The following is a 24,295-nucleotide window of genomic DNA, read 5'->3' on the forward strand; positions in this document are numbered from 1 at the left end:
CAATATAATGATTGACATACTGGTCTTTGAAAGACAGGGATAGATAATATTCCATTTGAGCTGAAAAGTAAAACTTTAAGGCAAAAGAGCTGTACTGATAAGGCAGGCAGTGGGATTCTGAAACTTTCATTTCAACATAATTGTGATTCTAACTGGGATTCTGTCTTTTTGTTGTTGGTATTTTGTGTAGCACTTATATATATATATATATATATATATATATATATATATATATATATATATATATATATATATATATATATATATATATATATAATACCAATAATATACAGTACTATACTTAACACCAGTAGATGTCAGCATTGTAGGAGAAATGGACTAGGAGGAATGCATTGGGGAAAACAATGCAATAAAATGAAGGCTAGGAATGTTCTTCAGTCTACATCCAGATGGCGCCCACAACACACACACACACACACACACACATACACACACACTAGTAGACGCCCCCTCACAGACAGCAATTAACATGAAACCTCATTGTTCAAATGGAGAAGCAGATTAGTCTCCCATGTGACCACATGCGTCCTTGAATACCCACTAGCTTGTACTGATATACACACGCGCTGATACTATATTTGAATGCCATGCTTTTACAATTAATTATTTTTTGATTGGGAGGCTTATTATTACAAGGGTTTGGACTTTTTTTTTTTTTTTTTCTGAGTGTGAAACTAAACATCTACCTTTTTCCAATAATGTTGAAAAAGTGCATATGCATAATAACTGTGTTAATGTAGGCGACAGTCAAGCTTTACAAAAGAAGAACATGGAATAATGTCTATGGGTTAAATTATTTTAAGATATGTTTAGGATTATGAGACACTATTTCACATATTCACCTATTCCCTTTTCCCCCCTTGGAAAACTCACCTATTAGCTGTTTTAGAGCTCAGGCCAAAAGTTGTTGTTTTTTGGCACCCCCCCGTGTAGTATCTCTGTGCAAAGGAGCTATGTTGAAATGAATAGAGAAGCTTTATGTACAATCGTATTTTAAAGCACATTTTAAAGTTTTAATTCAGATACAAAAAGTATTAGTGTTATATATATAAGTATTAGCGTTAAACAAAAGAAAATGCACCTAAAATGCCGAGGTGTTGTGGGGCTGTCATTTCATGTGGGCTAATCCAATCTGAGATTCAACCCAAACAACAAACTGGACAGAAGACAGAATCAAAACTCAAGTCAAAACAGAGTTTGAGATATTTAAGAAAAACTTTATTTGTGACTTATTAACAAAACACATTACCAGGTTGATGAACTCAATAGAACCACTATTATCACCTTAACAATAAGCAGGTGTACAAAATAAGTTTATGAACAGATCTGCACTGTCGACGAGCATGTGCCGACCACTGTCACACCGAGTGACTGACAAATATTCACTATACACGAGCAGAGAATACATCAACTTTTTTTTGGACATTTGATCTTTTTTAGATTTTTTTTTTTTTGGTCTTCTTTTTGAACCTTTTTGTCATCATTAAGCAAGGAATAGTTATGGAGGGTGTGTACATGAGTTCACAACAGTGTTTGTTTGATCATTTCAAAGGTTATCACAAGTTTATGGGTCAAATTTCTTACCAATGAAAACCATATGCAAAAAAAAAAAAAGGTATTTCAAAGCATAACACAATAGCATCATGAATACTGTATATAGACGATCCAATGCTAATTTTTTTTACAGGATTAAAAAAAAAAAGGTGATACTTTTAGGTTTTGACACAAATTGCAGTACTGTTTGTATTGTGTTGTGTGTGCATGGATGTGTATTCAGCTTTGTGGTTTCCAATACACATTTTCCAGTGAAAAAAAAGGTATAGTTATATTTATTTTTTAATTTTTTATTTTTTTTAATAATATCTGTTTCCTTTGCTTATAACATGCAAACACTTGGTGATCTGACAGCACAGACGTACACCTGACGGACGGGCGGGGGGGCAAGGAAACGTGAGCGTGGGGGGTTTTGAGCATGATAGCAGCGCCTACAGCTATGACTGGAAATAGGAAGGTTCCAGAAAAGTAACGCTAGCGGAGATGAAACACTTCCAGTTGCATTGCCTTCAAGCTCAAACTCCACATTTTCTCCCATGCTAGCTTCCTGAAGTAAGGGCAAAATAAAGTTAATCTTTTTATACATTTTTTTTTATACACTAGCAAAACTGCTCATATAAAACTACTGCTTCTTTGCAGTAATTGAGCAAATGTAAAACTCTTGTTGCCGCTAATGGCAAATATCTTCCAAATTTTCCCGATGTTCTCGTAACACATTGCAATGGATCCTACACAAGTATTCAACACAACTTCCTCTGATGACATGGTAAGGGAAAGATGCGAATGTTCGACATTAGGTAGCAAAGTGTCCTCCTGTTTGTGAATATGCAACAACATGACACGACTGGCACAGTCCATTTAAGGGGGATGAGTTTACAGATGTTATGTCGATCGGGGTGGACGGGCGAAGGGGGGGGGGGGGGCAAACAAGCAGCGGGCAAGCACGTCCTACAAGCACTGGAGCAGTCGAAGCGATGTTGATGAGCTTGAAGAACATCTACTTAACATTCAAAGACAGAAGAAGAGGGATCAAGCTTGAACAAGCAACGTTCCTGCTTTATCGCCTTAGAAGATACTCTCATCATGAAGAATGCCATTGACCCTCACACTTCAAGAGTAGGGCGCATATTCTATATTTTTGTATATGCAGCACTGAGTAGAAAAAAAAACAGTTTATGCCGGGGAGTCGGTGTTTATAATAATAATGTGCGCTTCCGATGTCAACTGGACTAAGACTACGTACCCCATTAAGGTTGTGCTGTATTCCATGAAAAGAGGCAAAGGTCAGGTGGCGGTTGCATCGGCTGCACATATGTTACACTGCGTCACGAGAGTACAAGAGGCAACAACAAAATAGTTAAGCCAACACGAAAGCCGGTGCAAATGATACAGAGTCACATCATTCATTGCACTCACCAAGATTAAAGTATGTGATTTTGAATGTACATAATGCTGTACCGGTATTTCGAAATGACGAGTGGTCATTTTGAATGTTTCCATCCCATTTCGGCAAAGTTCTCATTCAGCGCCATTCAATACAGAATGAACATCCTGGCGCACATTTTCTATTAATTATTATTTGTTTTCCCAAAGTAATCTTAATTTAAAAGTGTTTTTTTTAAATGGCTATACATGGTATGGGTAATATGGGTAAATGTACTAATATGACCAAATTGTATGATTTAAACAGCCAATGGAACAAATTCCAAGTTAGCTTTGATAGTGTGAACATAAATTTTTAAATAACGGTTCAGGCCAAAGGTCATCAGAATTGAGATTCGTACAGGGTGGATCGAGGGGGAAAAATAACCCCAAAAAATTGTAATATGGTTTTATCCTTTGAAGGGATGTTCAATACCACTTTTTTTTTAGACCAATGCGATACTGATACTCAACTCTTGAGTAGTCACATATACCGATACCAGATACTGATACCACTTGTACATAAAAGTCCCACCCAAAAAATGAGACCTATAAATCCCAGTATAGTATTTTTCCCCCAAATTTTATTAAATTATTTTCAATTTTCTATTGCTCTAGTTTCTAATTTCTAATTCCTGATTGTAAAACTGCCACAAGAGGGCAGACGGTACTGGTATCGGCCACCTTCAACTGGTATCGGTACTTGCCCATCCCCAATCCTTTGTTAGGCAAAAACAGACCATTGATAAACCCATAATCAAATGTCCTTACAGTGACTTTGACCATGCAGAAAACTGATTCTAGTTTACCAATTGGTTATTTTTAAGTACATTTTAACTTTAATATTTAAGTTAAAATTAAGTAAATTTTTAAGTTTAGTTGTAATGTTAAAACTGCTTTCACTGCAGAAAACATCATGATCCGTGGGGAATCCAGCCCAGCCATCACTCAAGCGAATTAGAAGGGGCTCAGAGGGGATCCCTGATGCATGCCCACCTGCACTTTACTGTAAGCTCCTCTGTCATGGCAACAGTGGACATCACAGCTGTTCTGGTAGAGCCAATGGAACGAATGAAAAGTTGACTCACAGAATGAATGTGAATTTATAAGAATGTATGATGAATATCTAATTTCAAATGCACAATGGTTTAGGCCTATGGTCATCAGGGTTGGGTTTGTAGAAGATGGATTAAGAGAGGGGGGGGGGGACTATAATACAGTTTTATCCTTCGTTGTTTGAAGTTAACATTGTAATAGTAAAACAGGCCTCATAATGACTCTTAATAAATATACAAAGGTACAATTCGGCGTAGTAAGTTCCAAACAAGTTGCGACAAACTTGATACAGTTGGTGCAACCAAGTGTCAGCCCTTAACCTTGACAATGTGCTGTTATACTGACAGATTGCTGTATGTATTTCTTTGTTGATGTCCTGCTTCCCTCAGATAACGTATTCTCCTACGGTAATAATCTCCCTGTCTGCAAATCAATTATTTCTTTTCAAGGCTTTCATGACTTTTTTTTTTTTTGTATAGAAAAGTTCACATTTGCTGAATCTCTACGATGCCTATTTACTGTAATCCCGAAGGGGGAAAAAAAAATCACATTTTTCAGTTTGGCTTTCACTTTGTACCTATCTAGATGAGACGGTATGAAGAAGGTGAGGTTTCGGCATCCTTTGCTGATAATAGTCGGATACAAATCACTTTTTTATTTATTTATGGCATTTTGGTTTTCATTATATAAACTTGGGGGGTGATGAAATTTACAAGCTTTACCTACCCCATAAAACGCCTTTTGAAAGCACATTTGAATAGAATTAACTACTACGGGTCAAAGTTGAAGGCCAAATGAGCCATGGAAGAGAGGAGCATTTGTTGAGCAGGTTTGCTTTGTGCAGGGAGCCAGACTCGGCCTATTAAGCAATTGGCAACTGTACAATGTAAATATAGTATGTGATGTAATGCATATGCTGCAAAGAGACTCCCTCATTCATATTGATTTGGCTTTTTTTTTTCTTCTGGCCCTGTAATCATGATGGCATCTGAATAGCTTCAATTCACCCCTCTTTAATCATCGCCATCATCCTTTCCTTTACCCTTCTTTTCTTTCTTATCCTTCTTCTTCTTCTTCTTCTTCTTGGCGTCCTCCTTCTTGCCGAAGCTTATGAAGTCCCCTTTATCGTCAACAGGGCCGGCGTCATGGCGGATAGAAATGATGGCTGGGGATCCGGGGATGATGAAGGCTTCGGGAGGAATCTCGCCAGGCTTCAGGCCCTGCGGCGGGCAGTAGCTTTGTCCGGCTCCGTATCGAAAGTGCCAACTGTTGCTGTCGACACCGGCGCCTACTGGAGGGGAGAGCTCGCCGCCACCCTCGCCATCTATATGAAGAACAAATACAAGATGTTAAATCAGCTGTATTTGCAATTGCATTGCATGTTGTGGTGTAGAGTGATTTTACTCCCAAAAAATGGTTGGATGGTTTGCAGGAATCTCTTTTATTAAAATGGCACCCAACCCCTACCTGGTGTTTAATAGTAGCAATGACAAATCAATTTTATCCATCCACCCGTCTCCCATCCATCCATTCATCTTCCATTCATCTTGCATCAATCCGTTCCTCTTCCGTCATCCTTCCATCTTGCATCCACCCATCCTGAATCCATCATCCATCTCTCATCCATCCATCTTATATCCATCCACCCCTCTTCCATCCATCCATCCTGCATTTATCAATCTTGAATCCATCATCCCTCTTCCATGCATCCATCCATCTTCCATCCTGCATCCATCATCCATCTTTCATCCATTCATCTTGCATACATCCATCCCTCTTACATCCATCTATCCATCCATCCATCCATCTTGCATACATCCATCCTGCATCTTTCATTCATCCATCTTTCATCCATCCATCCTACATCCATCATACATCTTTCATTCTTCCATCTTTCATCCATCCATCATACATCTTTCATTCATCATCTTTCATCCATCCATCTTATATCCATCCATCCCTCTTACATCCATCTATTCATCCATCTTGCATCCATCATACATCTTTCATCCACCCATCCTGCATTTATCAATCTTGAATCCATCCACCTTGCATCCATCCATCCCTCTTCATGCATCCATCCATCTTCCATCTTGCATCCATTCACCTTGCATAAATCCATCCCTCTTACATACATCCATCCATCTTGCAGCCATCTAGCATCCATCATCCATCTTTCATCCATCCATCCTGCATCTTTCATTCATCCATCTTTCATCCATCCATCCTACATCCATCATACATCTTCCATTCATCCATCTTTCATTCATCCATCTTATATCATCCATCCCTCTTATATCATCCATCTTGCATCCATCATACATCTTTCATTCATCCATCCATTCGTCCAGCCATCTTGCATCCATCATCCATGTTTTCTCCATTCATCCTGCATCCACCATCCATCTTTCATTCATCCATCTTTTATCCATCCGTCTTATATCCAACCATCCCTCTTACATCCATACATTCATCCATCCATCCATCCATCCTACTTCAGCTAATGTTCATTTATCTCCTTTACAGCACATGCCTCCACCTTTCTAAATGCTCAACCCGTTCCCTGCTTTCACTCCTGCGAACATCATCTGCGAACATCATGGTCCATGGGGATTCTATTCTAACCTCATCTGCCACGGTTGCAAAGACGTAAGGGCTTATAATTGATCCCTGATGCGTTCCCACTTGCACTTAAAACTCCATTGTCACGCTCGCAGCACACTGTACCACTGTTCTGCTACCCTCATGCACGTCTTGTACTTTTGTAACATACGTCTCTGCCACTCCAGACTTCTTCATTCAGTACCACAGTTCCTCTCTAGGTACCCTGTTATAGGCTTCCGCTAGATCAGGGGTGTCAAAACATATGGCCTACGGGCCAGAACGGGCTCATCAAGTGGTCCAATCTGACCTGTAAGGACAGAAGACAAACTGCAGTTTTTCACAAAAATTAACTTGTTATTGCGAATTTTGTCCACTGGAGAGCACACTGACAACCACTTAAAGTAAACTTACGCAGGATTTGATGCAAAAATTGTCTGCTCATTTCTTTGAATACATTTCAGATTATTCTGTAATAAGATAATAAAAGGGACTATTTTCAGAATGTACGTATAATTACACCAAAAAAACCCAAAGTGTTTTCGACCTGATGCGACCCTTGTCAGGAATAAGAGGTTTGGAAGATGGATGAATAGATGGATGGATGTTATTTATAGCTCATTAGACTAACTGGTCCGGCCCACTTGAGATCACGTTTGGGTAAAAGTGGCCCCTAAATTAAAATGTCTTTGACACCCCTGCTCTACATCTACAAAGACACAATGCAGCACCTTCTGACCTTTTCCATACCACCCTTTTAAACCTATATGCATTTGATTTCATTGATATCTTTGGGGTGCAAAGAACATATTATTGTGAAGAACCGTTTTCGGTTTAGCTTCGCCTTTAATATTGCATTTCAGTTGTGTTCAGTATGCAAGATTGATCAAATGAACCTTGGAAGAAATCAAATAATTATGTCCTGTTGTTATCGTAATTGATGATTATTGTAAAGTTCTGTTGTTTTCTTTATTAGCATCCATCCCTACATAAAAACAAGACCGCCACTTTTGCTCGGAAGTCTGTTCAAATGACTGGGATGATCAGATAGACCTTTAACAGAAACGCATATCCAAAATAGAAAGGATCATGCACAACGAATAAGATAGTGAGGTCAAAAGGTCACAAAAGCACAAATGAAAAAGGAAAGGGAATGTTTGATGAGATCCAGTGAGATGTAGACAGCACGAAGCAAAAGCAGTAAGGAAGATGGGGGCGGGGGGCGGCATTGCAGACACGGTGCTCTCAGGCCCACACCAGTTCTCTCTCTCTGCTCTGACCTACTTTCCTGCAGGATTTTATTTAGATCAAACAGGCCCTTGCCAAAAGATTCTTTTTTGATTTTTCTTTGTAGGCTATTTATGACATTACTGGAATGCTGAAATGGTTTCAACTACTCTCCCTGTGGGAAGTAAGCAGTTACACATGGTCTGGTACAAATCTCGGTCCACATTTTTAACGAGTTCATCAAGTCCATTACGTGCATGCACTCGTCCCAGCGGCCAACAGGAGACGACTTGGCAGTGTTGACCAGTCAAAACGTTGCTACAAAAAGCATCCCAACAATAGTAGACACCAATTTGTACCAATCACTATTCACATAAACATGTTTTGCTGATATTTATGATGAAATAGGAAGTGTCAGTTATAAAAACTTCATGACAGGGACATGTGGACCAAAGAAGTCAATAGGAATTACTTTTAATAAAAAATTTACATAATTAGGTATGTTTTTAGTGCAGTACATGAATAATTTATCATTTGAAAATAAATCAAATTTATATTTAAAAAAATAAAAATACAGTATGAGCATTTGGATTTATTTTTTCACAATGTGCTAAAAAGAAGAGCAAGTAAGTTAATTACTCCATGTAAACGATCTTGTTAATGATACATCAGTGTCAGATTAGATGATTTTATCTCACCATGAGTCGAGTAAATCCCGTAAAACTGTAATGCTGCTCTGTTTTTGAGGATTATGACATTTGACGGTATGCCTTTAATCCAGCTATTAATCCACGGAAGTGGCACTAAAACATTGTAGATCTTGTTCAACTGCTATTCAAATGCCCCAAAATAATTTGCTCTCCCCTTGAAGAGAAATGTTTTCACACACAAAAGTTTTTTTAATTACAGTATGACTTTTTAATGGTGGTGTAATATTTTAACACGACACACTAGTGTTGTGTAAAATCAACATTGAACAGGGTTGACTATCTTAAATTTCAACTACCATCAAAGTTGTTTTAACTCCTTCTCAGTGTAGAAAAAAAAAATAAAAATAAAAAAATATATATATTTAGTGTGGACCAATATAGAGACTTTTGAAGTATTAAATTTAACTCTGTAGGTGTTGAATTAATACTGCTGATTTTATATATAGGAATAACTTGCTCCACCCTTGAAGAGATATATTTAAAAACAACAACCAAAAAAAGACGAATATCTTTTCTAATTACAGTAGACTTTTTATATGGTAGCGTATAAAGTCTACACACTAGTGTAGTGTAAAATCTACACTGACCATGAGTTGTTTTAATGCCATTTCAGTGTCATTTGTTTTTAACGCATTCAAAAGTGTTATTTTAACTGTATTTAGCGTGGCCCAATATAGACACTTTTGAAGTATTAAATGTAACACTGTAGGTGTTGAATTAATACTGCTGATTTTGACCAAGGAATAATTTGCTCTCCCTTTGAAGAGAAATGTAAAAAGATAAAATACCATTTAAAAAATCGGATGTTTTCTAATTACAGTATGATTTTTTATATAGTGGTGTAATATTTTAACACTACACACTTTATAGTGTAAAATCAACACTGACCATAGTTGACTACTGTTAAATTTCAACTGGTTTTAACTCCATCTTAAAAAATTAACACTTTATTTTTAGTGCGCTGATTTTGCTGTGTCGCAACACTAGCAACCACCCGACACAGTAATTATTCTGTTTCTGCAGCCCTATCAGCAATTTTCCTCTGACGCGTTCTGCTGCAGCAATTTATATTCTAACGCTTGACCAACTGAGGCAAAATGTCAAGTGGCTGAGTTTAATCAAGTGAATGTTGTCTAAGTGTCTTGAGACGTCCCTGTGCTTCCATTGGTGGCTGTAACAAATCTTTTCAGGATCCCGGCACGCTGGCACAGGTATGAATAAGAGATCTTGCTGTGCGTGTGCTTAGAAAGCGAGTATTTGCACGTCTGCCACTCTTCATGCGTGCCTATATTTCACAGCAAATGTACATCAGGAACGGATTAAGGAGACGCTGCAGCTAAGCCGGGCTATATGAGTCCTTGAGGTGGTTGCCATGACACCTGATGTTGATGAGCGGTAGATTGAAGTATTGTAACCTGATGTCCTACATTTGAAAACCAGCTGTTAGTTTCCTCCCCAATCCATCACACATTTCTGTCCAAATCAAACGGCGTCCGTTGCGATAATATAAGGTGTCACGCCAGATGTATATTCTCCTCTTTTTAGGTCTCTAATTCTTCCATTCAGAGGTATGGCTGGTTGCCATGGGAACAGCCTTCACCCACTCCCCGCTGATGGAGGGTGCGGCTGCTGCAGCAATCTCCGTTAGACAGTGTTGCCAGGCAACAGGTCACATGGTGTTCCCTAGCAACAACACTACTGCAGGAACTTGCCAATCCTCTTAACCTTTCTCATTCTCCATCCCATCAGCACCCCACAACACCCCCACCTCTCTTCTCTTTTGTACCTCTCCTTAGCTCTTCCGCTCCTAAATTACTTCCCATATTAAGGGGTCTGTTTTTTTTTTCCCCCCACTGCAGTCTCTTATTACTGATAATAGCTTTTTTGTCATCGACTTCATGACATTAGACAAACGTCTCCTCTTTTGGGCCACTGGGCCAGTTACATAAACACAGTTCTGAAGGAGGCTGCAATTAAAATTCATCACACCATGTTGGACAAATTCATCACGATAACAATTCACTGCAGACTTTTCATGCAAAAAAAAAAAAAAAAAGCTTTGCCTTTTGATGCATATTAAAAAGGATCAACCTGCAAGCCGGTGCATGAATATGCCTCCGCACTGAACCACCACTAACAAAATAGTCTCCTCATGCACTCCTGATACGCAAACTGTGCACTCTTCTTGAAGACAATATTTAAGTATTTGAATGGATAACAGAGGCAGATAAACATTTAACAAATCAAATGACAAATCAAAAAATACACATAAATATGTATGCCTTGAATGAGCAAGGCAGATTGAGTGACTTTGAAAATGTCTATGCTCTTATTACAGAAAATCAATGTGTAATAGGCCGAAGTAAGAAGTGAAACAGATCACAGTGTACCAAAAAAAAAAGAAAAAAAAAGCCTAAAAATCCTCTTTTGAGCCAACAAAAGCTGTTTCTCGGTCATTAGCGCTGAGCCAGTGTGTGTAAATAATGAAGCACAGGTCATGTTTGGGGTCAGCATTATTTACATTGCTTGTGTTGCCACAGATGCTCAACTTTACCGCCCACGCAGTGCAAATCATTTCCTATTTGGATTAAAAGGAAATGAAAAGAGCAAAAACATCTGTGTCGGTTTGCAAATACTGATGCAACAGAACAAGTCCCTCGGGTTTTTGGATGCTAAGCTAACCACTGAATACAATTTATTGTCAAATGTAATATAATGAAGATAATAACCCAAAACACCATTTTACTACAAGATGTTTTTTGTTGTTGTAGTTTTTTTAATGACAAGTACTGCCTTTAAGAAGCAATTTTAAAATATGTAGGAGCGCACACTAATCATATGACATACTGGCCTACTATATATCATCTCCATAAGCAGAATGCATGGAAGAGAAATGCATTAAAATGCAAGTTTGCGGAAACATTTTTGAGCACAATAAAATGTTTATGCAATTTTCTATGGTGTACTAAACAATTAGAAATGACAAATGCCAGTAATTTGCATGCTTAGCAAAAAGCAGTGTATTACAAATTAAACATAATGATTGTGTTAAAAGGTTGCACTCAATTGCTCTCTTATTTCAGTTTGCTAAATTAATTGATCTCTTACCCAACAATTAACTTCCTTGGGTGTTTAGTTGAGAAATTACGGCTGCAACAAATGCCCCAATATTTATTCAATTTCAGGTCAGTTTTAGCAAAGTGAAAGTAATTTGGTTTCCATGCAAATGTAACAATTAACACTTTTGAATGTGTTTCCATCTTAACTTATTGTTTCACACCTGCAGCACTGGACACAGTGGGCCAGTTGTGGACCAGCATTCCTTGGGCTCCCTGCATCACAGAGGCCTCCTCCATGTGGACCGAACTGAAAAGCAGAACATATTAAGTGAGAGGCATGCGGATATAGAAGATCTTTGTTTGATATCGGTGTTGTATATATTGTGAAACGGCAGTTGCGACTGATGCAGTAGCGCATGTAATCGGCAGATCACAATCAAACACGTCCCATGCAAACATTTGACCAACTGATCTTCAATCGGAATGACAAAAAAGTAGAGTAGAGTTGAACTTTTAACTACAATAGAGCTGCATTCAAAAATAGTTATTTTTATTAATCACCATTTAAAGGGAATGTTTGTAATGAAAAAACAATCAATTTTTGTCATTGTTGTTAAAACTGTCAGTAAAAAAAGTTGACAGTCGTACATTAGTAAACTAATCAGCTCCCTCCACTCACTTGTGTCTTGTCAAGATGTGCCTCGTTGTCTCGTCAATTCGTTTATGTACATTTATGTTCCCTGGTTTCTGTTAGTCTGTTGGCTCATTGTTGGTGCAAATCACGTTTCCCTTGTTGTGTCATGTTTCATATTGTAGTGAGGGTTTTGTTTATTTGCAATTTGCTGTCACTTTATTTGTATTTTTTTCCGGGGGTACTTTGTTGATTAACTATTTATACCTTGAGCCCCTCCTCCTCCCCAACCCCCTTGAACACTGTCTTTTTTTTCTCTTTTTTTTAACACCAGTGAAAGTTAATTTGGCCATGACTATAGGAGATTTTCTGACATTATCACATGTTATCAATCCCCAGTTAGCAAAAAAAGAAAAGAAAAAAAAAAGAAGAAACTGGAAAGATCCTTAGAGGACAAAAAACAAACAAAAAAAAACATGGGTGAACACACAAGTGAGGCAAATCAAAAGTATTTTTTAAGTGGTACTTTATGTAAAAATTTAAAGAACCACTGGAAATTGCAATTATTCACGTTTTGCAATTGGGTGTTGTGTAGCACTGTTTCCAATACAGTGACTCAATTGTGCAACATAGCGAGCCACAATAATGCGCAATAATCCAATTCTGGTAAAAATAGTGTCACTGAAAACAACTGGTTATAAATTCCTTAAATTCATTGTTGCATCGTATTAATAGTGCAGGTATCCCCATGAAGCGTCCAGTGGATGTACAATATATTATTATGTACTCTTTTCATTATGTAAAAAAAAAAAAAAAGTATTAAAAAAAATCATTAAAAAAAAATTGTAATTTTTTTTTTATTAAAAATTGTTTAAAAAAAAAATTATTAAAAAAAATTGTAAAAAAAAAATATATAAAAAAATAATCATTAGCGCAAGCAATCCAGGAACAGAATTACAGAATTACATTACAATATTTCATAAAACAGGGAGTCAAAGCCATGAGTCTACACAAAACACTGATGTTTTGTAACGTGCATGTTTCAAGGCACTTATGCTGCCATAATTATCATTACTGACGACCATGGTGTGACGACTGAAAAGGCCAAATGCCTTTATATGTTACTACACGTGCAAACTGCGCTGATACAAGGATCATTTACTCATGACAGCCCAGCTTTGGGCAGTCATTTGTGTGTTCCGTTGCTTTCAGTGACTTTTTATGGGATATGGTTCCGCTAAAGCGCAAAGCATCTGCTTCACATTGAAAGATTTCCAGCAGCAAAATTCCTGCTACATTAGCAAATACATTTCAGTTGTTTTATTGGCTGTAAATGTCGTGTTGAATTTAGAGGATGCGGCATGATTATAATGCAGCAGTTTGTGATTATGGTTCTTCCAGTGAAATGTTTTTGTGTTGATCTTTAAAAATAAGTTCAAATTTGGTGTAGAGTACGTTTACTGTGACAAAAGGGGGTCAAAAGACAACAAAACAACATTTCCTTGCACATCGATACAGTTGGTATGGTTTCAGGGCCATCTGCAATGCAGTATATCCAGTAAGTGCAACACTTATGTTGTAGATGGATGCGGCATGAATACAAAATGGCTACGTTCACACTTCACACTTTTACTTGCTAAAATGCTGCTTTACTGTGTCAGGGTATGGCACCAACAAAACAGGTGTCCCCCCCCCACCCTACTGATTATTCCAGGAATGTGGGTCAGTGCATTTAGTGCTACATGCAAAATGTGTAAAGAGTAGAAGATTACAGTACGCCTGTGTTGGGGTTAAGTGTTAATGAGAGCGTCTCCTCTGTCCGTGAACATTACAGGCTGTGACATTTTCGAGACGGCGGCGGCAAATTGCAGTGATGGTTTCTGTTAATCCACATCATGTTACAGTCACTGGTGACATGATGCACATTAGGATGCTTCCACGCCATAGAAATTAACACTAATTTCCAATTAAAGTAAACTTGGATGGAGTCGAAGAGTGTGCAAAAGAGCAGTCAGCATAGTGAGCGTGAAATTATGAAAATTCAGTACAAAGGAGAGGCATGCGGAGGGAAATAACTCACAAGTCTGAAATTCCAGTTGTCCGAGCGCAGCATTTGATTACCTATATTTTCGCATCTTTTTGTAGCCTGATTATTACAAAATTCGAGGGCCAGACGCGGATGAAAACAACTTGATTTGTATTCGAAATGCTTTGGTTCAATGCTAATGAGATCCATGCTTCCATGGAAATTCCTTCATTAATCAGACAAAGATGAAAAATGTCCTGTTCTAAATTCAGTCCTTATTTAAACTCATAACAACAGTCTTGGAAACATGTTTGTTGAAAATATTTCGAAATAAGATTTCGATGATGCTGCGCCCTAGTCAATGTTTTTGTCTACTTGTATTTAATTAATCCCGTGTTGCGATTTGTTGCAGTTCAAAAGCAAAACTAAGAACATTATTTAAAAATCACATTGCATGCAAGCACGTCTGTTGTAGCCAACGGTGAGTATTGACAATCACATTTTATCAATGATTTCGACTTGGACTATGCTCCTTAATTCTCCCAGAATTTAAAATTCTGGACACTGGGAGTTTGGAGAACATCCTGTTCTGTTCGTAGTAAAGTGAAGGTAGCTGGAATTTTGGCTTGGATGAATTTGAGAGCCCCGATCTCGACTCAATTAAACGCTTTAGCCATTCTCAGATGAAACATCGGTGATATCTGACCTCACAAATCCTTCCGAACACTCTAAAAACAGTTGGGTCAAAAATAACCAAAATTGGGTCAAAAAGTGAATCCAACTTTTTGATTTGTTTATTTAACCCAAGAAGGTTGGTCAAATGAATAACCCACAAAACAATCCAAATCTGTGGGTTGTTTAATACAAAACAACCTAAAAATTGGGTCGTTTTGTACAAAATAATACAAAATTGCAACCCAATATTTTTGTACAAAAAAATGTGGTGGTCGGGAGGCGGTGGTTGTACAAAAAAGGTCCAAAACAATCTAAAAAATAGGTTGTTTTGTACCAAACAATCCAACATTGGGTAAAATTGACCCAGAATTGATTGAACTTAGTAGGTCAGTATAATTTTTGACCCAGACATTTTAAGGGTGTCCACTCTATAAACAGTTGACCCGAAAAGGAACCAACCCAACTTTTAGGGTTGTTTATCTAACACAAACATTTATAACAAAAAGAATAACCCACACAAGCCAGTTTTTTTGGGTGATTTTGAGTTGTCTAAAACGAAGCAGACTCCTTTTGGGGAGGTTTTTTTCTCCAAAACACCCCATTTTGGGGGGGGGGGGGGGTTGTTTATTTTTTCATTTTTATTATCCAACTTTTTGGGTTCAACGAATTACTGAAAAAGTTTGATTGGTCCCTTTTTGTTGGGTGGGAGGACCCAAATGCAGAGATGCATGTAATAGTGACAAAAACGATTTATTTAACAAAAACCACGAACAGATGAACTGCGTAAAACTCTAAATAAACAAAACCAACAAAGTTATGAAAATACCACAAAGTAAACACCAAAACACCCGAGCGGTGACAGCAACAATGATCCCGACCAAGACTGAACGAAACCAGGGAACTAAATACAAGCCAACTGACGAGACAACGAGAGACACCTGGACAAGACACAAGTGGCTGGTCGGAGATGATTGGCTGACACAAGGGAACAGGATGACGAGTGCAGGTGCAAACAAAAACATCAATCATAACATTGACCCAGTTTGGGCTGTTTTCAGAGTGAATAATTAGAACGTCTTTTTCCAAATACTCTAAATAAACAGAGGTTATCAGTGTTCTATGTCGACCCACAGCAATTGATTTTCTCACACCTGTGGTACCTTCAAGTGTTCTTATTTTAACATCCTTGAATCTCTTCTTAAATTAAGACATTTCCCTGACTTGAAGCTTTTTAAATTAAAATTAAAAAAAAACTGTGTTGTTCAAGACTTCCCTTTTTACTCCCTTTCGGTGAAGTGTCCCAAATAATTCCTTCCATACAGCGTAGCACTAAGTATAACCGTAGTCCAAAACGTCCTACGTTGTCTGTGTTAACAACTTCACACCTCCAGAAAAGAAAAAAAAAACGTGTATAAATAAACACAGAGCGTGCGGGGCAGTTGTCCGCGCAGACACTGATGTGCAGCGTACATCAGCCAATCTGCGAAAGGTCATAACTCATTTGTCCTTCATGCTTCCTGCTTAAAGACTGGAACTGGGGGATGTGACGCTCAGAATGTAAATGGCCTATATAGTGTTACACTGCAGACAAGATTCACTGCATTCGCTGATGAGTGACGCCTTAAAGGAGTCGCAGGCCTTTTTGAGTCAAAATAGATACTTTGTTGTTATTTTTTGGACAGGGAGGTAACATACATGTGTAAACAATCTATTTACATTCGATCTTTTTTTTTATTGAGAGGCAACATGGAAGAACAAAAAAAAAGGAATGTAAATCTCCTTCTTACATAAGGTGACTGACTCCAAGTTGCAAAACAGTTACTTACCTCTGCATCCCGGCCCTCAAAGACGCAGAATATCGCCAGTCAGCGTTCGGGGCTTTTGGCTGAGCGTGCAAGAGGTGAGCGGGAAAGCAGATGAGCGGGAGATAGGCCATCGAGAAACATGGGGAGAGAGAGAGAGAGAGAGAGAGAGAGAACACCAAAGAGAGTTTAGTTCAATCTCATACAGTGCAGAGCCAGGCCAGGCTACAGCCTCATCAATTAATAATGTTGCATCCCTGCTCCGGATGTGATCGGAGCGCACACATAAAGACACGCACGCACGCACACACAGGCTTATATATTGATGTCCGCGAGAGCACAGACGCTAACGCACGCGCATGTGCTAAATAAGGTTAATGATTGCCTTTTGGAGCTTTTGTTTTTAAACTCCAAAGTGCTATAAATGAGAGACAGGCTTGCTCTGCTTCTTGCTGTTTTGCGAGTATGTGATGTTCCCGGCAGACTTGCGGTAAATTATTACCCATAAAACGAATGAGCAAGCGACATCAGTGCTACGGTAACCACACCCTTTGACTCTGATCTGCGGGGTGTTATGTGATACAAGTACGTGAGGAATTGTACACATTCATGACTGTATGCCACTATTAACTCATTCACTGCCATTGACGACTATAGACGTCAAAAATTCATGTGAACTATTTCTATTAGTTTAACAATTTTTCCATTTCATTTTTATTTTTTATGAAAACCTTTTTTTTAATTGTACATTAGTAACAGATATAAAATTATCATGCGATTAATTACGATTAAACGCCTCTTATTTAATTTTTTTTAAAATTATTAGATATTTTTTATTGTAATTAATCACATGACTTCACTAGTTAACTAACGATTAATCACAAATCTAAATTTACCATAGATTTTTTTCTAGGTTTTCATACTCTTGTTAGCAAAAGTGGATTATTATTTTTTTTTACTAATAGAAATAGTTCAAATTAATTTTTGACGTCTATAGCCGTCAATGGCAGTGAATGAGTTAAGCTTGTCATGGGTCAACTCTTCGCGGTTGGCAACATTGGACCTCAAGCACACCTAGTTTAGCGATACAACTGCTCAGGCAGTGGCAAGTGTGTCAGATAAGGATGAGTCATAATGTTCTACCGCTGCAATTCATAGGGGAGTATTTCTGTGCTCATAGACACAGCCTCTTTGCCTAAATCTAATTTGCAGGGCTGAGCAACAGAGGCTGTAGGTTAATCAAATTTCCTTTGCTTTGCTTGACTCAGTGGGAAGGAAATGGAACAGTATAGAGACCCGAAAGATTAAAAACCAAAATCTCCATAACTGTCCCAAATGTAAGTTATTTATACACAGATTTTCATGATACATCCATTTATAACATCTCATTAACCTCATTTACTAACAAAAACGTATAAAAACGTTCTATTTTAAATATTACCCGTGCCCCAAAGACGTATTTATACGTTTTTAAATGTTTTTGTTTTTTTTAAACGAGGGCCATGTTGCAAACAAGCTCATTTACCCACAGTTCTAAACAGATTTGTGAATAATGATGAAACTTAGCTATTTTCTAATGCTAATTGCTGCAAAAACGGAAACAGACAGAAATATGATTTTTTTTCTGATGAAAGAAGAGACTCTAATCTTTCTTTTGGTAGGTTCCATGTTTTTATAGCAATCAAACACAATTTTCTGTGGCCCTTGTAAAATCAGTCAAAACCCAGTAAAGCAGCCGGGAGCGAAGGGGATTGCTTCAGTGAAAATGGCTGCGAGTGAATGAGTTAAGAATAGTTTATTGTGGAATTGACTTGAATCACTGCTCGTATCAACAAGTGATATAATGGTAACGGTGATATCGCGATAGAAAAATTGCCACGTCGTCGCAATGTTCCAATATTAACTCCATCAAAAAACATAACTTTTTGCCCGCTTCAGCACAATATTGTGAACTACATAGGGCATGATACTTAACGCATAACACATAATGCAATATTAACCAGAATACCGTATTTAGACTAGTGGGGCTGCATAGAACATACAGTGGGGCAAAAAAGTATTTGGCCCGTTTCTCATAGACTTCCTATTGGATTTTGGCCAAATACTTGTTTACCTCACTGTATTATTGTCAGGAATTGTTTTCCCTTTAATAGAATCATTTTATGGGGGGAATGTATTTCTTCTTGGAATTCAAGTGTAATTAGGAAAATCCAATAAAATAAAATTAGCAAGTCAAGTGAATTTCTTCTTATTGTATTCGGTCTAACAGTAAAACATGGAGGGAAGTCAGTTTTACAATTAACGGGTCAACCCCAAACATTTTCTGTACAATATTTTCTATTTGACCCACTAGTCTAAACACAGTATTCTGATTAAAATTGTATTTGTGGAATATTAATTATCCAGTAAAATCCACTCGTTTTTATCTATCTCAGGTCGGCCATTTTGCTATTTGCTGTCGACTGAATATGACATCACAATTGCTCAGGGTCAGCTTGCGAATGTCACATGACCAAGCCCAGAAAATAGGTGAGCTGTGATTGGACGTAACCTGAGCCTTTAGGCTCTGTGATGTCATTTTCATACAACATACAACAAACTGTATAAAAGACTACAGGAGTTTTAAATCACCATAATGCAATTTTTCAGTGGACACAGAACTTCAGAATGTGCCTGTTGTAATCATCATTAGTTTTTAAATTACATTTTAAGTCCTTAGTGCAAATTAGCCCAACCCGAAGGCCTGACGTTAACTTTGCTTGACAACTAGCCTTGTAGTAACTTTTACCGACTCAATCAACTGCACCAATCCAACTGTAAAATCTTCATCTCATTCCGACACACACATGTACGCTTAGTTCAAGCCCGCTTGGTCAGATATCAAGAGCAAAGAGGTAAAGACGTCATGACCCGCTCTGAGAGTGGATGTGATGACAACCTCAAATGGAGACACGAATCTCTGAATCATCAGAAATCACACAGGGATGTAGAAAAGCATCAGGACTGACGATAATGCGGTGTGAGTGCTGAGCTGGGCTCGGCTGAGAGACTGCACGGTATAAGGGGCGAACTGAACCGAAGCCAACGACGCCCGGCACTGATTCAGTTGTTGGCTTTCATGCCAGAGGGGAGCAATATGAATGGGTCTCAAATGGGGAAAGTCATGTTAGCCATCGAAAATGAAATACCAGCAGCTTCACCAGTAATAAGGACTAAAGTTGAGTACGTATTTTAGTGCTATCACAATCGAATATTTTTAGAATCGATTAATCGATCGATTATTCAATCGATTAATCAACTAATCAGATTCCTTTTAATTTTCCATTGATGTGTATTAAAAACGCATTTTTCACTGATTACTGTTTATTAACCAGTGTTGGGTGTTTATTTCGTACTTTGTTTTTCGTATAGTGATCTAAAAAAAGAGGGATAGATGTTGTACTATGTTACCGGTTCGGTCATTACTTTCCAAAGTAAAAACAGATGCTTGCAAATGTCTTAAACAGAGAAGATAATCTGTCTTCTTTCATGAAGGACTACTAAATCAGTGAACAATTACTGCTGATATACTGAAATCAGAGGATTTGGATAATTTTAAATAAAAAAATGGCTCTAAATGATTACTCGATTATTACAATAGTTGATAATCGATTACTTGTCAATTAATCGATTCGTTTTGACAGCTCTAATGTTCTTCAAGGTTTGTAGTATATATTTATAGTAGGGGTGTCAGGCGAGTAAAATTTCTAATCGTAATTAATCCCATGAATTAAATAGCTAACTCACAATCGCAAATTTTATCTGTTCAACTTTTCATACTCTTTTTAACATAAAAGTGGGATTTTTTTTTAATTTAGTAGAAATATGGCTGCATATTTTAGTCATTGTACAGTAATTTCATAATAATTCATAACATTTAGTTAAAATTAAAATCTGTGTGATATTGATTTGTGTTGAGGTCATTTTTCTGCCACTAGATGGAACACTTGCATTTGTAAGACGTTGGTGACAGCTTAGTGCATTTTTCTTTTCATATTAAGAGCTATCTAATCTTTAACATGAAGTAACTTGTGAAATTCTGCACATTTTAAAAATTGTAAAATACAACTTGACCCCAGCCTCCACAAATATATGTATTAGTATTCAATTTATTACTGCTACATTTTGACGGGGACGTGTCTGGATTTGCCTTAATACAGGCTTCGGAAGTAAGAGCCGATCATTAATCAATATAAATAAAACATACCTCTGGGCAGATTTGAAGTGAGGCATCCGGCATGCTCAGCCTGCGCACAAATCCGCTTCCACTTGTGAAGAAGCGATCAGCACCGCTGCCCCAGGTGCCACTGATGGGCCTTCCCGTGTTGTAGAACATGAAGGTGTCGCTGCCAGAGGTGGCCGTCAAGCAGGTCTTATAGCAGTAAGTCTTTGTTAGCGAGCCGTTCCCACGCACTTCAATGTAGTGAGGCTCAACTTTCAGGTCCCTCCGGAGTACCACATTGTTATTAGGTTGCCCTGCGGCTCCGCCGACGGCCCCGCCTCCACCGCCAGTCACACTACTGTTCCCACCATCCGGAGGGGGTTTCTGTGACCCGCAGCAAGGGGAGCAGGAGCCGGGTTGCGTGCAATAGGCATGGCAGCGGACAATGGCCAGTACCACCACGGTGACCAGGAAAACAAAAGTGGTGGCGCTCAGAGCGACAATCAAGTAGAGGGTGACGTTTGAGAAAAGCAGTGTACTGTGGGGTCTGATGATCCTCTTGGGGTCCGGGACAACCTTGGGGGGCACCTCCATGACGGCCACATTGATGGTGGCGGTGGAGGAGAGCGCAGGCTGCCCGTGGTCTTTCACCAAGACCGTCAGCGCAAACGAGGTGGAGTTGTCCTCCAGGATCCTACGAGTGGTCCTGATCTCACCCGTGTGTTCGTGCACCTTGAACAAGTCCAGGTCTGTAGCCGTCTCCAGTACGTACACCAGCCAGGCGTTTGGACCGGCATCTGCGTCATACGCCACCACTTTGGTCACCAAAGCACCAGGATCTGCGTTCTTTTGAACCGTCTCCAAGGAGCGCGTGCCGTTCCCCGGAGGGTTGACGATGAGTGGCGCGTGGTCATTCTGATCCATTATGTAGATGTAGACGGTGGCGACGCGACTAAGCGGAGGGATGCCCCCATCTTGGGCTTTGACCTGGAAGTGAAACTCTCTGAGTGACTCATAGTCGAAGGCTCGCAGGGCATAAGCCTCCCCAGTATCGGCCTTCACAGACACATAAGACGTGACGGGGATGCCGTGGTTGTTGTCATTGAGCACTGTGTAGGTGATGCGTGCGTTCTCCTTGATGTCCGCGTCTTGAGCTTTCACCGTACACAACGAGGCGCCGGGGCCGTTGTTCTCAGTCACGTAGACCGTGTACGACGTCTGCTCAAATCGCGGCGGGTTGTCGTTGACGTCCGCCACGTCGACCTGGATGGTCTTCTTAGAGGAAAGAGCGGGGTTCCCTCCGTCGGTGGCACTCAGAGTGACATTGTAGGCACCGGTGGTCTCGCGGTCCAAGAACGCTGAGGTAACCAGGGTGTAGTAGTTTCGGAAGGATTTGATCTTGAAGGGAAGACCCGCTGGGATCTCCAAAGTCACCTGCTTGTTGGTGCCGGAGTCGCGATCGGTGACGCTAATGAGGGCCACGACCGTGTCGGCGCGGGCGTCCTCCCTCACGGGGCTCGACAGGGATGACAGCACGATCTGAGGGACGTTGTCGTTCACGTCCACCACTTCTACCACCACCTTGCAGTGAGCCGCCACTGCCCCGGGGCCTTTGTCCATTGCTTGGATGTACATCTCGTAAGAGTTGGTCTCTTCGTAGTCAACATTGCTGCTTACTCTTATTTCGCCTGTGTTGGTGTCCATGCTGAACATCTGTCTCACTCTCTCAGGGGTGTAGCTGCTAAAAGAGTAATATACTTCCCCGTTCGTGCCCTCGTCCAAATCAGTAGCATTCAGTTTGATGACCAGGGTGTTTTTGGGCGAATTCTCCAACAGTTTCACCTTGTACACGGAATTGTCGAACATGGGAACGTTGTCATTTGAGTCCAGGACTCGCACGTTGATAATAGCCGTGCCTGTTTTCTCAGGCGTCCCACCATCAACAGCGCTTAGAATTAACTGGTGGTAAGGCGTTTGCTCCCTATCAAGGGGCTTCTTGAGCACAAGCTCGATGTGCTTAGTATTTAAAGAGGGTTTGTTGGATACCAGCGCAAAATGGTCATTTGTGCTCAGCTGATATATACGAACAGAATTGGAGCCAATGTCCGGGTCCTGGGCATTCTCAATTGGATACCGAGACCCCGGTAATGCCGATTCTGTGATCTCAACTTGATACTCATCCCGAGGGAACTGTGGTGCATTATCATTGACATCCACTATTTCCACCACAATATGGTGCACCTCGGTAGGATTTTCCACCAGGACCTCCAGATTGATGAGGCAGCTGCTGGATAAATCGCACAGCGCCTCCCTGTCGATCCTTTCATTAACAAGCAATTTGCCATTTTTAGGGTTGACAATCACGTAGCGTCTACTGCTGCTGCTGGAGGTTACCTTGATTTTTCGGCTGGCCAGCTTTCGAATATCCAGCCCCAAGTCATGCGCCAGATCGCCGACCAGTGCCCCATTTTCGAGTTCTTCCGTTACAGAATAGCGCAACTGTCCAAACGAAAGGCCACAAAATAAGGAGAATATCACAAAATAATAAAAAGGCACATTGCTCCCTAGCCGGTTGCGTATCCCCGCAACAGCCATTGCAAACTCATAGGATCCGCAGACGGATTAAACGCAGCCTTCCGCCTTTTTAGCTTGCAGTACCATGCGTCCCAGCACCTCATTAAGGTGGGCTAAATGGTCTCCGGCTGAATGAAACAGACGTCGCTCATCCATTGTTGGACCCGGCGGTGGCAAATCCTCTCCAGCTCACCCATATTTCCTTTGTCCGCGATGCGCTTTCTTTTTTTTCCCCTCGTCTCCAATGCGCGCTGCTGACGGGTGTGTTTCCTCGCCACTGGAGCTGTGAGATCTGTCAAAGCAGCCACAATAACCCCGAGTGTTCTTTCAAAATAAAATTTCAAACACTATTTGTGGAAGACGCACAAATATGCTCGGGTGCCGCTCAATCAAACCTACTAAATAGTGTTTTCGTTTGAGAGAGTTAATCTAATCTTTGTCACATCAACGTGTATTTCCAGTGTGGAATAGCCTCATATGTTCTTACTTTGAAATCCAAAACCGGAAAACAGTGTAATGAATACAGATGGCTTGACCTTTGTAGTGCTTCATCCCACCCTTGCGCGCACTCAGACTCTGGTCCCCCCCATCACCACCCATCTCTCTCCTCCCCAAGACCCAATGCGATGTCGGTTCTGGGGGGGGGGGGGGGTAGCCTTTTACACGGCCAATTATAAAAGCTGCTATAAATTACAGCCACAAATATATTAATTTTATAGTTATATTAATGGCAATT

General features: G+C 39.7%; 1 protein-coding gene across 2 annotated transcripts; it reads right to left on the reverse strand.

Annotated features, from left to right (window-relative positions):
- Nucleotides 1-1,217: 1,217 nt before the first annotated feature.
- On the reverse strand, nucleotides 1,218-23,843 carry LOC147160896 (protocadherin alpha-C2-like). 2 transcript variants are annotated; one of them, XM_086098456.1, is made up of 4 exons: nucleotides 21,031-23,843; nucleotides 16,809-16,867; nucleotides 11,872-11,957; nucleotides 1,218-5,377 (listed from the first exon to the last, which is right to left on the reverse strand). In XM_086098456.1, the coding sequence occupies exons 1-4, from the start codon at nucleotides 23,578-23,580 to the stop codon at nucleotides 5,067-5,069; spliced, it is 3,006 nt and encodes a 1,001-aa protein (XP_085954582.1). In that variant the 5' UTR covers nucleotides 23,581-23,843; the 3' UTR covers nucleotides 1,218-5,066. The 2 variants fall into 2 exon arrangements, with proteins under 2 accessions (XP_085954582.1, XP_085954583.1); XM_086098457.1 differs by having other exon boundaries at nucleotides 5,230-5,377; nucleotides 11,857-11,957.
- Nucleotides 23,844-24,295: the final 452 nt, after the last annotated feature.

Source organism: Leptonotus elevatus, chromosome 16 (genome assembly GCF_054856555.1).
Source record: "Leptonotus elevatus isolate MCC_2025b chromosome 16, RoL_Lele_1.0, whole genome shotgun sequence".
NCBI classification, from domain to species: Eukaryota; Metazoa; Chordata; class Actinopteri; order Syngnathiformes; family Syngnathidae; genus Leptonotus; species Leptonotus elevatus.